The following is a 16,490-nucleotide window of genomic DNA, read 5'->3' as shown; positions in this document are numbered from 1 at the left end:
CAGCCATGCTGTTTGCCATATGAAACCCAGGTGGGCAAGGTTTCCAGCCTTCCTCTCCCAGTTAGCTTTTTCCATTTGTTAATCTTGGTGTTTCAGTCTCTAGGTTCATATTCTCCTGGCACCATCCCCTCTTCAAAGACCTCACACCCAGCCTGAAGTGACCAGAAGAGCCTCCATAAATGTCACTTCTCCAAGGAAAGAAAAGACTGAGAATAACAATAGCCAGGAAGTCCCAAACTGGGTTTACGGTGGAGAACTACCATATAAATTAGCTACTTATGACAACTGGGGCCTATAAAAATAAATCAGTATATAAACTGCTCAACACTTGTTAATTCTTTCAAAGACAAGGACAGGCCTGTACCTCACACCCAAACTCTCAATAATCTACATAGGGAAAAAGTGTGGAGAGAAACAGAATGCTTGACTACTTCTGTGGCAAAATTAAAATCTTCAAGCTTGTCTTTTTCTTCTGTTCTTTTAAACTCTCGGACAGCAATTCATCCCTGTCTACTCAGGGAGGGGGAAGGAGATCCTGCAGCTCCTATAAACAGCTTACAGAAGTTAGACTACTAAGGGAAATCGTGGATACTAGTGTCTGGCTTTGGTCCACTTAAGAACCCCCCTCTTGCACTCTGGCAAACTGCTTAATGGCCAGTTACTGGCTTCCAAAAGTGGGAGCCTGAGTGATGAGTCAAGGCTCAGAATAACGGAGAGGAGGAAAGGGGCGTGTGTGGCAGGGGGGCCAACAACTTCAACGTACTTTAATTTTCATTTTCTAAATGCTTTAGAGAGAAACCTCTCCAGAACCAACATCTTCACTCGAGAAGTAACCCACCTCCCAAGGAGGAAGCTGTCTTCTAGGAGGCTTGCCTATGTCCGTGACCAACTAATCTTTATCAGTGAGCTCTACTCAAAAGTGAGCGAGATGATGAAAAGTGGGGCAAAGGACAACCCTGCTTACAGCAACTTCTGCAGCGTCCTCTGTTGGTAGACTTCATTGGTGCAGTATTTCACATAGGGATCAAATGTGGATGTTGTGTGCTTTTCTACAATGTCACTTATGTCATCTATGAAGATGTTATTCTGATGTCTTGCCTCCAACTCTGTAAAGAATCTGGAAGAAAAAGGAAAAGCATTTATACTTCGTCTATAAACATTAATAGATAATAACAATTATCCCCATGTAGGGTCTAAAAATAATAACTGTTTTTATTAAAATGATTAAAAAGAGATTAAATTAAAATTTAAAGAGATTTTTAGAAAGCAAAAACAAAACAATACCCCCCGTACAAGGAAAAAAAAACTGAAAAAAATTTCTAATTTTAAATCTATTAAATACATTATTGCTTTAGGTGTTGATCTTAAAACATTGATAATCCTGTCTATTTCTCTGCCTTTGGGCTTTAAAAAAAAAAAAAACAAAACAGATTTTCCTATTCTTAGGAATGCTCGCTAATGGAGGAAGAGTCTATAAATTGCTTATAGATTGTCTTGCTGTGCACATGCTTATAGATCATGCATGTTTGTATTCTCAGCGTTGGGCAGGTAGAGGCAGAAACATCATGAGTATGAGTAACCTGGGCAGTCCAGCAGGTTCCAGGCCAGCCTCTGAAACATAGTGAGGTCCTGTCTCCAAACAGACAAGAAGAAGAAATGTATATAGGCAAAGCACCCACGTGAATGCTGACAAAACGAATCGGAAAGGAACCCAATCTCATATGACCTTGCAAAAAAATACCACATTATTTTAAACGTATTAATGTGCACAGCATTTTCTATGTGCATAATTTAATTAGGCTGTAATTCAAAGTAATCAGATTTTGTGTATGAGGCAGGTGAACAGTAATTTAAGGTTTCTTGATTTAGTTATTACACACACTTTACACACAAGCATAACCATTGGCTTCTCAATCATTTTTGATGGCTCTTTTGGCTACCATGTCTGAATAGTCTCATTAGTCTCATACCTGTTTGAATCTGTGCTTTCAAAACTGGGAGACTGGAATTCAATAGTTAGAGTGTATACACCAAGACATAATCATGTACTACCAAAAATTGGTATAGAAGAATCTGTGTTGCATGCCAGGGAATATTAAATAAAAATACTAAATAAAAAGCTAACTAAAAACTATCCTTCCCCTTTGGATGCACTGAGTAGTGGCTAATGGGAAGCATGGGGCAAATTACAATAAAGCAGAGGTGTGTTAGAATAAAAAAAATTGGTTTTCACCCCTAGTTTTTGAACACAGCTTTTAAAACCCTTGGGATCTCTATAGCAATAAAGACTCTCATATGATGCTGGGGAAGCCTGGGGGGCTGCAGGATGCAGACTGACAACCAGAAAAGCCAAGCCACCTTTACAAAGCTGGGGTTTTCAGACCCTCTCTCCTAGTCTCTAAGGAGGGACAGAGCTGGAATTCAGGTTCATTTACCAAGGGCTTAAGATTTAGTATGTCCAATACAATGATACCTTTATGAAGTCCCTTAAGCAACAGGCTTCAGAGAGGGTTGAACATGCTGAATGCTGGCTGGTGAGTGGAGAGGGTATGGAGGCTCTTTGTCACTTGGGCCATCCTGTGTCCTAAATAGCTCTTCATTTGGCCCTCCCTTCTTAATGAGCTAGTGATAATAAGAAAAATCCCTCCTGTATTCTGTGTGCTGCTCTAGCAAACCAGCCAACAAGGAAGGGAGTAGGTTTGAAGGAACCACCCAACTACAGAGAGAATACAGGTTGGGCAACAATTTGGAGGTAAAAGGAATAAAATTGAGAAAGTCAAGGAAGATGCTGGGGTTTCTGAGAAAGCAGAGCAGGTGGGTCATTAAACCCAGAACGAAGACAGGAGCTTTAGGAGGAGAAGCAGAAGCAGTAAGGAAGCCATTCATTCTGCCTGGATGATGTCTAATGGACAGCTGAAAACACACATCTGTGAGAATTCAGAGGCCCTGGAATGCAAGGGTTAGGACATCAGGGTTAGGACTGGTTCATTTTCAGTGGAATTTCACATAAATGCCAATATTTATAATTGATTTGAATCCAACTGTTTTAATGCAAGTTTTCAGAAAATATTAAAAGAAAACTGATAAGATACTGCAAGTAATCACCATGTAAATCTAAAATATAACTATCTTACAAGTTAATATCCTTTATAGCTTCTTGCCTATAGCAACGGTCCACTGTCTAAGGAACATAACTTGCATAAGCAAAATAACAATACTTTGTTTTCCCTAATGAAGAGGAAAATATCATTTACGTTTGCCAAAATACAGGATTGAAAACAAGGTAGTAGTGAAATATCTGTTCATGCAACTTACAACATAAACCACAAGCTACATAGCTTTTATTTTGGCATTAGCATAATAGGGGCGTAATGTAAAGTTTTCAACATGAAAAGAGCTATTGGTTATTTGGAAAATTTGTATACTTTGCTAACCAAGCTGAGCTGCAAAAAGACCAATATATTTCTGAAGAAGGTGTCATTGCACTAGCCAAAAAGGGCTGGTGATTCAAATCAAATGTGCAGCTGAGGGGAAGCACTGGGATTCTGAATGAACCTGGACCAAGGTTAAGGAGCAATCTGGCAACAATTCTGAAAGGGGAATTTGGACTTTGCCTCTGTGAAATCTCTTCCCTTCTCAACAATACTGAGTTCTTCCCTTCCTATAAGCACCACGAGCCAGAATGTCAACCAAGCTGTACAGACCCCCGTCCCCAACCAACACTAACCATACTAACTGTCCACATCATAAGACATTGCAGGCGTGGAGGCAGACAGAGAGGTCTCCTCAGAACACCTCCCTAACCAGAAACCCTCGCTCGCTTGCTCACTCAACATCGTGGCTATTAACACAGCATTACCAGAGTAGTTCATTCTGGCAGATTCCTCCATTGCTTCCAGAAACTGCTGCCTTTTCAGGTGAGTGCCTTAGCCAACAGTCAGATCACCAAAGGACCCAAGCTCACCCTGTCAGTTAGTGGGAGTTCCAAAGAACTCACTTAAAGAGTCTGTTTGAAGAAAGCCTGATGTAGAACATACTCCTTGTGCATAACCCGTACCTCGACATTTCCCAGAAACACAAAGGGCTAGACATTCTTCAGTCTGGGAATGGATTGCATGAATCTAAGAGTGGTTGCATTCTTAGATTGTGGCACTGTATTTCTGAGGAGTACACAAAACCAAGAGTAGAGTAATTGTTTCCTGGATGCACAGTACCTGCACTTAAGCTAGCTCCCTTTGCCCTTGTAGAATAGATAGAATAGAACCAGGAAGGTGATGTAGCCATGGCCACAGCCCATTACTGACCAATAGGCTTCTTTATAAAATCCTGAACTTTTCAGGTAAATGTATGAAACTGAAAGTTGCTATGCAGAGTGAGGCAACCCAAACCCAGAAAAAGGATCCACAGACCCTCTCTTATTTGTGGATTCTAGCTCTGAATCTTTATATTTGAGTATATAACTTGAAATATCCATAGAAGTTGGGAAAGCAGAAAAGGACTGTGGTGGAGGATGGGAGACAGGGAGAGAAAAGGAGCTCTAGAAAGGAAAATAGTAGGAGGCAAGCCCCATGAACATGAATAGGGTGATAGGAAAACAGAGGGCTTTAATTTGGGAGGAAGGGAGATAACACTAAGCACGTTTGAAAAGCCATAGGGCTATATATTATTTTATGAGTTTCATTTTTAAAAGTGTGTGTGTGTGTGTGTGTGTGTGTGTGTGTGTATGATAATGTGTGTGTTTTAATGGAACTATACAACATGGAGTGATAAAGTCATACACTATCAAGTAAAAACCCCAGTGCCAGGTACGAAAACCTCCTTGCCTTTCCAGTTGTTGGTTGAGAATACATGACTATCCCCGAAAACAACATGGCTAGAGCCACTGCCTTTGGTTGCCCTCAAGAACTTGTAGTAAGACCTTACTGCCGAAGATACCACACACCCAGGACGCAGGACACGGAGGAATCAAGCTGCAACTGATCAGAGAGCCATCTTACTAGGGACTAGCTTTCTGGATGTCCTAGGCAAGCTGTCAAGGGAAGGAGCAATGGTGTAAGAGTGGCACTTGTTTCTTGGACTTAAGGCCTGCTCAATAGGAGAGAATTCATGTCTACTACTGTAAACCTAGCCAGCTCCCCATGGCTGGAGAGGCCTTAGATCTGAGAGGACAACCTAATTGCCATTTTCTTAAACCAGTATAATTCTTTACTGTATTCTAAACACTTACACCTACAGATAAGGGTAACTTTCATTCCTCATGAAAGCAGCTTTTTTTTTTTTTTTTTAAACAATAGAGATTAATGCAGAAATCTACATCTGGTCAAAATACAAAAGGTAAGTGATTTTTTTTTTAATCCAAACTCAACTAATACATCCACAATGCAACGCCTACACCCAAGACTTGGGGGAAATTGAGGAAGTGGAGATGGATAGACATGTAAGATCTAAAGATCTAGGATGCCTGCTGTTAGGTTGTATCCCCTAGGGATGACAGGGAAAATACACCCATAAAATGTCAACAAGCTGGCGTCCTGAACAAGACTAGAATACTAACAACACCAGCTGGCATACCAGTATGAACAAGAAAATCCATCTGCAGAAGAGACTGAAACACTTAACACAGACCTAAAGTTTGCTTTTCAGTATATTCCCTTTGTCTAGCACTGGGCAGCAGGCTTTGGTGGGTGTCAGGGAACAAACCCTTCGTAAGCCCTGATTAAGGCCAGTGCTTCATGCCTCCCATGCAGTCTCAATGTCATTTAGTCCTCATGTTTGCTTCATGAGACAGCTACTGTAGCCATTTTAACAATAAAACCAAGGCTACAGAGTGCAAGTAAAAACTCTAGGCATCTGAACTTCAGTATGAAGCCAGAGATAGATGCCTTTTGCAACCCCAGCCTGTGGTCAAACCCATAAACCTGCTGCCTCTGCTCTCCTGTGACGCCTCATCTTTCTTACCTGACAGTACTGGCTAGCCCTCAACACACACACCCAGGAAGAAACCACAGCTGTGACTAAAAGGAATTGTTACTTTCCAAGGACAGCTGTTGACTAAGGGTGTTATGTAATCAAAGACTGCAGTGGCCTTTCCAGGAGACCCAAGCCATGGCAGTATGTGAGGACAGCACCATGAGTACGTGAGGACAGCTCAGCCTCCAGGAAAGGTCATCAGAGGATTGAAGCCAACAGTTGGAGCTAGTCCTGGACCAAAACACACGAGCTCAGTCGACAGCGTCCTGTGCAAATACCCGGGAACCATTCTTTTCCCATCACTTTGGTCCCTGGCAACCCTACCCTTCGCCCATTGAACCCCTACTCACAGCTCAGATTACATTCCTTATGCTACTGGAACCCTCACCAACTCAGCTGGGTTGCATTCTGTTTCTTGTCTTATGACTCTACTAGATGATCTTCTATTCTTCTTCACTCTTCCTACTGCAACCACAGCTAAACATTTTATAATTTTTCTTCTCTAACACTAAAGTCAAGGGGGAGGCGTCCTGCTACGTTCACTATCATATACACAGCACATGGCCATAGGTACCTGAACTTTGGAGACAGTCAGTGTTTGATAAGTAAATAAATGGAGACATTAATTTAATTTATTGTTTTAAATTGAACAGTATTATAAAGTTGAAATTTTCTTTCTTTCTTTTCTTTTCTTTCTTTTTTTTTTTGCTTTATTGTTATTTTACCAAGAATGTACTAAGCAAAAATACAAAGTTCTCTTTCTTGTTTTTCTCACTAGAAAATCCAGTTAGCGTGTATTTACTGACAGTGGGCAAGTGGAGCCTTCAGAACTACTTAAATGTAGTTATGGCCACCACCACAGATGCAAACTAGATGTAGCAATGTCCTCCGTCCCTGAAGACACAGACTCCCAGTGTAAGCTTTGATGGTCGTGTCAAATGGAGACATGGTGAGACCCAGTGCAGTCTGAGTTTCTTCAGTGACAGCTGTACTTTCTGAAAAACCTGCCTGACCAGCCCTTCCTCACCCAGTCTAGGAAGTGTGCCAGCAAGGCAGAACAGCCCAGCATTCCCCGGCACTCCAGCTCTGGAAGAACAGCAAGAAGAGCTCTGGCAACCATCAGCGCTGTCCTGTGGCCTGAAATGGCATCCTTTAAAAGGCTTTTCCTTCATTAACACCCATCTGCCTAAAGCAAACTCAGCTCACTCCTGGACTTCTTCACATTACTGAGCTGTCTGTCAACCTAAGCTGTCTGTCACTTTCATATGGTGACGGTGACTCACCAGACAGGATCACAATCAGTCAGATTAAAAACATGGAACAAACCAGACAGAATGCACATACATGAGTTGCTATTATATTATAAAAATATCTTCTCTAAATAGAAATAATTCAACACCCATGTGCTGCTCAGTACTCTATCAGCACTGCCTAAATGCTTGGTACCCTATCAGAATGGGTTTATACTCTGCTATGGGTAAGTGATATATATAATATATATTAATTATATGTGTAATATAATATAATAATTATATGTATAATATTATATAATATATAAATTATATAATATATTAAATAAATATATATTAAATATTATTTGGTATATAGTTACGTCGACTCTAATGATATCAATTTGTTTTAACACACTGAACTGAGGGTAGCAAACACCTGGCAAAAAATGCCAACACCAACCTACAACAGCCATGATCAAAAGACTGAGGCCCAGGTCTGCAGCTTGCATTCTAGGCAGTCATTGTCCATCAATCCAAGTCAAAGACAGGATGAAGCTCATCTTGTCCATCACCAGACTACAGTTGAGGAAGTGTGAGCTGGTTCCACAGAAACACAGGGCTGCCATACCTCAGTCATAAGATCTTACATTCCGATCTGGAAAAAGGTCCAAAGAAGTCTTCCCCTCTTTAGAGACACACACACAGGCAGACAGACAGACATACTCTCTCTCTCTCTCTCTCTCTCTCACTCTTCTTCCACCCCATGCTTGAGTGTGTGTGTGTGTTTCTCTCTACCTTCTCACATTCTATTTCAGCTTTTTATTTTGAATCTGGGCTGATAATAAAATGATAAAGCTAAAGCTAAGTGGTTTAGAATAAGAAAAAGTTCTTTAAAAAAAAGAAACTGTTCCAGTAGCTTGCATTCCCATTTTATTTCATTTATTTTGTGGTGGTGGGGGAGGGAGTAGGCATGTGTTGTTTGTGCGTGGTGTATGTGTGTGAATGCAGCCACAGAGGTCTACACTGGGTGTCTTTATCATTCCCCTGTATTTTTGAGACAGTGTCTCTCACTGAACTTGGAACTTACCTCCTGGCCGGACTGGCTTGCCCACAAGTCCTTAGAGACCTTCAGTCTCCACCTCTCAGCCCTGGGATTTCAGGTGCATTTTATCACTCCCAGCTTTTTACATAAGTGCTAGATATCTGGACTCTGGCCCTCATGTTTGAGGACTGAGTCCTTTCCCAGCTCAGCTTTCCCATTTTGATAGCTACTGTTCACCCCCTTTAAATCTCTAGGGTAATTTTTGCTAGGGATTCTTTTTAAAGGTTTATTTTTATTTATGTGTATATGTGCAGGTGCCCAGGGAAGGCAGAAGAAAGTGTTGGATCTCCTGGAGCTGGAATCACAGTGGTTGTGAGTTACCTGATGTGGGTGCTGGGAATCCAACTAGGGTCCCCTGGAAAATGGCCTGCTTTTAACTGCCACGCCATCTCTCCAGCATCCTAAAATTCTTCTAAATTTGTTAAAACTTTTAAGATGTTCCTGAATGTATGTGAACATACCACAGAGATATGTTCATCATGCTCCATTGGAGCAGGAAAACACAGAAGACACTGATAAAAGAGGTAAGCAAGGGTTCTTCCCAGATGTAGAGCAAAGGGCTTCCTACCCATTATACTGCACAGCTCAAAGCTTAGCTTTAAATTCACATCTATACAGATCAGTTCAGTTCACAATCGACCCCCACCCCCCACAAAGTCCACAAAAAGGTGTGACTTTCTGCTGGAAAGCAGGGATGAAAAAGCACTATAAAACCCAAGTGTACCTGGAGGCTGGCACAGAAGTTAAAGCCCATACTTGCTTAGTCCATATGCTCAGGGATGACTTACATTCTAGAAGGAATATACCCAGGACCACATAAATATTACAATATTTTTTAAATCCTTGAAACTTAAATGCCATTAATTTTTTTACTTAAAAGTACAAATTCAAAGTACTTATCATCTGAAACTTCTTCATGAGAAAGTGGACACAAAAAAGGCTGGTTCCCATGGTAACTTTTTTACATACTTGCACCTAGTGTTCTGTGCTACTCAGCCCACTCATTCATATTCTAATTTCTTCTGGAAACCAGGATAAACTGTGAGAAGGACACAAAGCACAAGATAATACTCATTAAAATACCCTTCAGGGAGAGATGGGAGCCTGAGTGGCCCTGGGTTGTTAGGAAGATTTTCTGTTTCTGGTTTTGCTCATTAATATCCATTGAATGGAAAGTCTAGCTCACTACAGACATATATGACAATGAAGACCTAGACCAACCATGTCTGGTTTAGGCAAGGTCTAGGACCTAAGAATAATAAATGCTCAGAAGGCATACTAAATGACTTTATTCCTCTTTGTCCCAATGCCACTTTCCAAGGAGAGCAATGACTACCAGCAACAAAAAGCAATCACTTATCGGGTGTAGCAGAGCTGCTATGGTAAAATATGAGGGTCTTGAGGCTGAGATGGTGAGGAGTGAGGCAGTGCTGAAAGGCTCTGATTCTGTGGCCAGGGCAGCCTCCAAAGCCATCACCACTATCGCCCAACACAGCATCTTTGATGAAGCGTGAGGCTCTTCCTGAGGGTTCTAATTCCTGGCCTAGCAAAATTCTCCAAAAACCCCAAACCTAGAAAAGGTTTATGACTTCAGAAGGGCTGTTTCCTTTTAGTGGGTGATGGCTACACAAACAGTTCTGTGACCTTTTGCCTTGGCTGCCTAGAAGGACACTGCTGTGTTTAATCCCCACTCAAGGCAACTCCCTGGGGAGAGATGGCTTGGCATGCTGGCTGTCTAGGTCCCTGCTGCGTTTTCCATTTCCCACTTTAACAGACTTACTGTATACATGTCACGGACTGTAAGTTGCCTGAAGCTTTTCATGAGTACAATCCTGGGTATAAATTAAAAGCAAACTAGGCAAATGAAGATTCCTGTTTGCTGCCTGGAAACACTGCTAACAAAAAAAAAAAAAAAAAAAAAAAGAAAATAGAAAAAAGAAAAAGGGCTCCTCGTGCCAATGGCCTCTTTGCTATTGTAGGTTGGTCATTCTGGGATAAAAATCAGCATAGAAAAGAACACACTCTTTTTGAGCACTACATTCCGATCCTTTGGAGGGTGTGTACACAATATTTTAAATCACAGTTCAATCAACAGGTAAAAAGAATAACATGTAAAAATCAGCTCTAAGTCTTTGCTCGCTTAAGTTTCCGTGCCTTACACCCCAAACCTATCCTCCTAAAGAAACAAGTCTTTAAATACTGGTGCTCAGACTCCTAAGCTATAACCGCAGAGGAAAACTAATATGCTGTCTGAAAAAGGTAAACAGAATTCTTGGCCCTCCCTGCATTTCAGACCCGCTCCATCTAAGAGGCAGTCAGTTCCTATTTGTCCATTTCACACAGCCAGCCCTCTCCTTAAACTTTTATGAAAGACTTTAAAAAGCCTTCTTTATGGATGGCTACTGTGATGGGCAAGTAAAGCACCTGAAAAAAAAATGTATTTGTGATAAAAGAAAGTTCTTGCCCTCATTTGAGAAAAGCAATGAATTTCCTTTTTTTTTTTTTTTAATTGAGGCAAAGCAACCAAGTGCAGAAATCTGAGTTATCAACCTTCAGGTCCATCACAGTCATTAGCTCCCAAAGGTGAACTGGTGATCCGGAGAGGGAAGAAACAAATCAGGAAGAAGAGACCCAGTAACCCAGCAGAGCATACTGGAAAGGACGAGGAAGAAACAGTCCCTACTGAGCCCACAAGCCACCAGCTCAAAACCCAGCTCATGCATTCTGCTCTCTCCTCCCAGCCTTCATGCTTTCCTTTCCCTTGGCTGCTGAAGCCCAGAACCTCTTACATCTGTGGGAGATGAACAGGATGCCTGTAAGTGTAGAGGTTTCTAGGTAAAGGCCATGCACAGTTCGCCCACTGTTTACAAGTCAGCAATTACAATCACTTACCCTGTCTTGAGTGTAGGCTCTAAAGCCAAACCACATGGCGCAAATCCCAGGGCCTCTTTTACTACCCATGAAACCCTAGGAACTTATTAGAGGCCTCAGTGTCCCTATTTCACCATTTATAAAATGGAATGATCATGGCATGACCTCATGTGGTTCTCAGGATTCAACACTATCAGGTAAGTGTAATAAGTTACCCCTCCCAAATAAACCCACATATCTTACAGATGTTGCCTGCCAGCTCTCTTCCCTTCCCAGTCCACTGAGTTCAAGGATGCCAAGTCTAGATTCTCCATTTCTAGAAATTAAATTGGGACAGAGAGAAATGACAGAATCCTGCTATCAACTAGATCCATGCTTAAATGCAGCTTTACACCTTTTCAGCAACTTTTAAAAATGTAACAAGTACTTATCAATGATTAAAAATAAAGGCAGACCTAGCACAGACTTTCAGGTCCAATTATATAGGCTCCTCCATAGTAAGGTACAGATGGAGAAACCAGGGACCATGGAAAATCAACTGTCCTCCAGACTGAGAAAGAGGGAAAATGTCTTAGAAATAATAATGGTTCCTGACCTTGAACCCCCAAATTATTGTGAGGAATAAGTCATGTTCAAATGGGGGGGTCTCAGAGAGTTGAGGTACAGACATATTTGACAAAAATAAAAGGTACATATTTACTCTTATCTCTTCTCTTTATGAAAGGGTATATAATAGCCCCTGACAAAGTCCGTATTTGTGGAGTTCCTTATTTTCACAGAGTAAAAGCAACTCCATAGAAATAGTTCTGAATATTAAGACAGAAAAAAATTATCTTGGGTCTACCCAATTGGTCCCATGGAATCACAAAGGTCTTCACAAGAGGCAGCAGTTAGATTAGCAATGGGGAGAAGGGGTGAGGAAGGAAAGAAGATGCTACATATCTGGTTCTGAGGAAAAAGAGAGTCACAAGCCTCGAAAGACAAATGACCCCCAGAATATGGAAAAGAAAAGGACATATGTTTTCTCCAGAGCCCCTTGAAGAAGCTACCTTGATGACCCTATGGTTTTAGCCACATGAAACCGATTTCAAACCTCTAACCTTCAGAACTATGAGAGAATAAATCTCAAATCCATGTGGTTTTAGATCACTAAACTTGTGGTAACTCGTTGCAGCAGCAATAACAGATGAATGCATCCATTTAATCCACTTAGAATCTTTCTTTTACCACCACTCCATTCCCTCGGCAGTGCCCAATACCTAGTGTCTGCATCAATGTCCCTCGGCAACCATGGGCTTGGTTACTGTGCCCCTTGATTACTGTGGCCTTGGTTACTGTGCCCCTTGATTGTCATGGCCTTGGTTACTATGCCCCTCCATTACCATGGGCTGGGTTACTGAGGGCCTGTCTTATAACTTCATTCAGCACAGAAAGGGAGAGGTTCCAGATCCAGCTCTACCCCTAATGTGGTCTGAAAAGGAAATGTCCCACAATCTTCAGCAATGAACACTTAGCCCACAGCTAAGTGTTTCGGGGCCTTTAGGAGGTGGGGGTAGTTGGAGGAATTAGCTCCCTCGTGTTGTGGCTTTAAAGATTACTCAGGTCCTGGGGTCTCTCTTTCTTTACTATTTCCTGCTCACTATAATTGAGGATACTCAATGATAGGCTACACTGTAGCCATGCCACTCTGCCTTACCCCTGCCTGGAATCAACAGAGACAAGAACTATGAACCAAAGCTTCTGAAACTCTGAGAGAAAACATCCTTCTACCCTAAAGGTTTTTGTGTCAGGTGTTTTGTCAAAACAAAGAAAGTCTGACTGAGATCCACCCCTACTCACCCAGGGACTGTTTACACTGACTGTGTACCAGGCTCCATTCTATACACTCAAAATACACAGTCTAGACAATTCCAAATTCCCCCCTGCCTTTGTTGGAGGTGAGTCCTTTCTCCCATATCTCCTCAGAGCCCTGCTACAGACACCAGCACAATGGTGGAGCCTAACACTTTCTCTTCCATGTTCAATGACAGACACCAAAGGAATGATACCACATTACAAGTGAGCACCAGGAAGGATGTAGGAGGAAGAAAATAGGAAGGGGGAGGGAGGCGGCGGCATAAGCGGAGACAAGGGCACACATGTTGTGCCCAGGAATGTGAGAGTGAATGTCAAGGTTTGCTAGTGATCTCCAGGACAACTATAAACTTCTGACCTTGCATGCCATATTTGTTGCATCAGTACAAACATACATTTTTTTTTTGTAGGAGACATTAAACGTATGCTTATAGATCTGAAATAAAAAAGTCTGTAGCACAAAGAAATATATGTTGAGACCAGCCTGATCTACAAAGTGAGTGCAGGACAGTCAAGGCTACACAGAGAAACCCTCTCTTGAAACAACTAAACGAACAAACAAACAAATAAGAAAAGAAATGCATTGCCCTCTGGCTTGAATAATGAAGCTCTTAACACTGACATATATATATAAACCTAGGAAAATAACTGGAAGATAAAGTATGAAGGCAGTTTGGGCCCCTAATGCTCTGTATGAAACACTTGCTTAAGTCACAGAACCATCAAGATTTCTGATGTTTTATTATGCTAACCCTAAAAGCAGAAGGGTGAAGGCCAGCATGCTGGGCAAGGCTGAACTAAGGTAAAAAAGAGAAACTGAGGAGACCAGTTATAAATGTCCATATGGTGCACAGAGAGAGGAAGAGGGAGCTCCTCAAAATGTTAGTTTCCAGGAGCCCAAGGAATTCCACTCAGAGACATAAAAACCTGAGACACAAACACTCACACAAAGTGTTCACAGCCACAAATTTACAGTAGCAGAAGGTTAAACAGCCCAACACCCAGGGACTTGTGAATGAATAGGTAAGATGTGACACATTTATCAGCAGTGAAAATGAGATATTGGTAATCGTGCATCATGGCTGAGTTTGAAGAGATTGTGTGAGTAGATAAAACCAGTGACAGAGGATCACAATAATGTGACCTCACTGCCATGAATACCCGAACAGGACAAACAAATGGAAAAGGAGCCAGAAGCTGCCTAGAGCTCGGGAAGTCTAGGGCCAGTGAGAATGCATGTTAGTGCACACTGCATTTCTTTCTGAGTAATGTACAAAGATAAAAGTGATTGTACTGGTTGCATAATCTGTGACTACAACAGAAAACTAGTGAGTTATATGAATGAAATGGGCTATTTCTATATTATATCAATTACTCTCTCCATAGAGTGAGGCCATTAGAAAAAGGAGCCAGAAAATGCTGAGAGGAACAAGGGTTGTAATCAGCTAATTCTGTTCATATACAGAGCTCTTTTTCTGCTCCCCAGATGGCATGTGTAATGTGTTTCATCACCTTGCCACTGACGCCTATAAAGTCCCACGACAAGCAATAAAGGAGAGCTGTCTTGTTTGAGGCAGGGACAGGAGGACCAAGCCCAGTTGTTTGCCTTCTCTGACATGAAAGTGCCTTTAGGCTCATGGGATGCAATCTGAAACCATTCCACTCATCCACCATACTGAGATATGTGAGAATGTCAAGCATGTTTGTAGGGAAGGCAGCCCAAATCCCTGTCACACCCGAGAACTGGAGACTGTATGTCCTCGTGGAAGCCAGGCTTGGTCCACCAAGCACAGCACTTCGACCTAAGACACAGCAGTCACCCTTCAGCCCAACCACCTCACTTGACACCAGAATCAGGAGAACCAGCTGCGTTTAGAGAAAGTTAGGAAGAATTTATTTCTACACCTTCTCACCATTGAATCTTTCTGGAGCTTCAGTGGATGTAACGTAGTCTAGAAGGAGTAAAGTGCTCAGAAAACCCCTTTCATAGCCCAAAGTCTTATGTAGTATTTGAGCATTATGAAGGCCCTGGCAACCTTTAACTTTCTTCAACTATGGCAAGTTTCTCAATTGCAAAGCAGGTGATCTCCTCCACTACAGATGTCTGTCTATAGGTTGCATACTCTTAAATATGTATTTTCTGCTTCCTGACCTCACTTTATGTGCCATAAAATCCATATGTCACTTTTGTTTGAAAAAAATTTTTTTTATATATTTAACCCTTTGCTTCTCTTAGTTCTTTAATTAAAACCAGATCCCAAAGCACAGATTCGCTAATGGGCCTTTGCACTATGTCTGTCCTCTCTTCTGCTCTGACCCATTTTCTAAACTCCACAAAACCTTGCTTCCTTAAATCTTCTCTGTAGTCATCATCCCCTCTTAACTGAAGGACTACCTGGGTTTCCAAATCAAATTCCTAACTAACGTTTTCTAACCAGTCTACCCGGTGATGCATGTGGATACAAACCTTTTCCAGCTTCCTTCCTACTCTGCCCTCTTCGCCATTTTATTTAGGCCTGTCTAAGTGCCTGGATCTACCTAAACCATCATGTAACTTTTTCTTCATAAGGATGCTAAGAAGGGTCATAGCAGATCACCATGGCCATCTATTTACAATGACACGAAGTGCGTGGTCCAGGGTAACGTGATCATTTACAGCTTGCAAGCAATCTGACATTCTCCAGTTTCACTGATGTTTCTACAACTTACATCTTATTAACTTAGTAACTTAGTGTTAATAAACTACAATAAATAAAAAGCTTGTCAGGATGCCAACCACCCTCTCCTCCAGCAAACACACACTTTGCAATTGGCCCCTTCTCTACCAAAAACATAACTCCCAGTGCACTTCCCATTCTCACTCTCTGCCACTAGAGCAGACCTGGTCCCAGCTTTTCATAAGAATTGGAGAAGATCAAAGAAACTACCTTCTTGCATTTACTTGGGAGGGCTGCCCTAGAGTCCTTCAGGAAGGACGGAGGTAGGTACATTTGTGTGAGAGAAATGCTAACAGGTGTAAAGGCTACAGTTGTTGGCAGCTCTTCCTTCTCTCAAACATAAGGTTCTGGAAATACCTTGGTACCTGTGCTAACAAAGCCAGCATGAACTTTAATTAAAATTATTATACCTGATAACTATACCTTATTCAGTGTTTTATTTTCCATGTGGACTTTTACATATCTTGCTGTTAAACAGTACCATTTCCAAGTGTGTTCCTTAGAATCCCTTAGAACCATACAAAAGAAACACTCACTGATTTATTTCTCAAACAAACCAGGATAAGACAAAACAAAATGGAGCATGAGAAGACTTTTCTGTGGTGCCAGGGGTAGATGACAAGAAGCCTCACTCAACTACAGAGAACAGTCTTTTCATCTGAGTACTGTACAAGCATGAAAAGTTGCCTAACTAGGGATTTTAAGGGCTTCAGATTTTGAAAAACAATTTCACAGAAATTGCTT

At 41.6% G+C, this 16,490-nt stretch overlaps 1 protein-coding gene across 2 annotated transcripts in view; it reads right to left on the bottom strand.

Annotated features, from left to right (window-relative positions):
• Arhgef26 (Rho guanine nucleotide exchange factor 26) overlaps positions 1–16,490 on the bottom strand; it is a 106,875-nt gene that overhangs the window by 41,641 nt on the left and 48,744 nt on the right. For both annotated transcript variants that reach the window (XM_021658389.2, XM_021658390.2), the window contains exon 6: positions 965–1,117. In XM_021658389.2, coding sequence (XP_021514064.1) covers positions 965–1,117 — 153 coding nt within the window. The remainder of the gene's footprint in view (positions 1–964; positions 1,118–16,490) is intronic.

Source organism: Meriones unguiculatus, chromosome 2, assembly GCF_030254825.1.
Source record: "Meriones unguiculatus strain TT.TT164.6M chromosome 2, Bangor_MerUng_6.1, whole genome shotgun sequence".
NCBI lineage: Eukaryota > Metazoa > Chordata > Mammalia > Rodentia > Muridae > Meriones > Meriones unguiculatus.
Note: the sequence above shows the minus strand (reverse complement) of the source record. Positions and strands in the feature narration are given on the sequence as shown.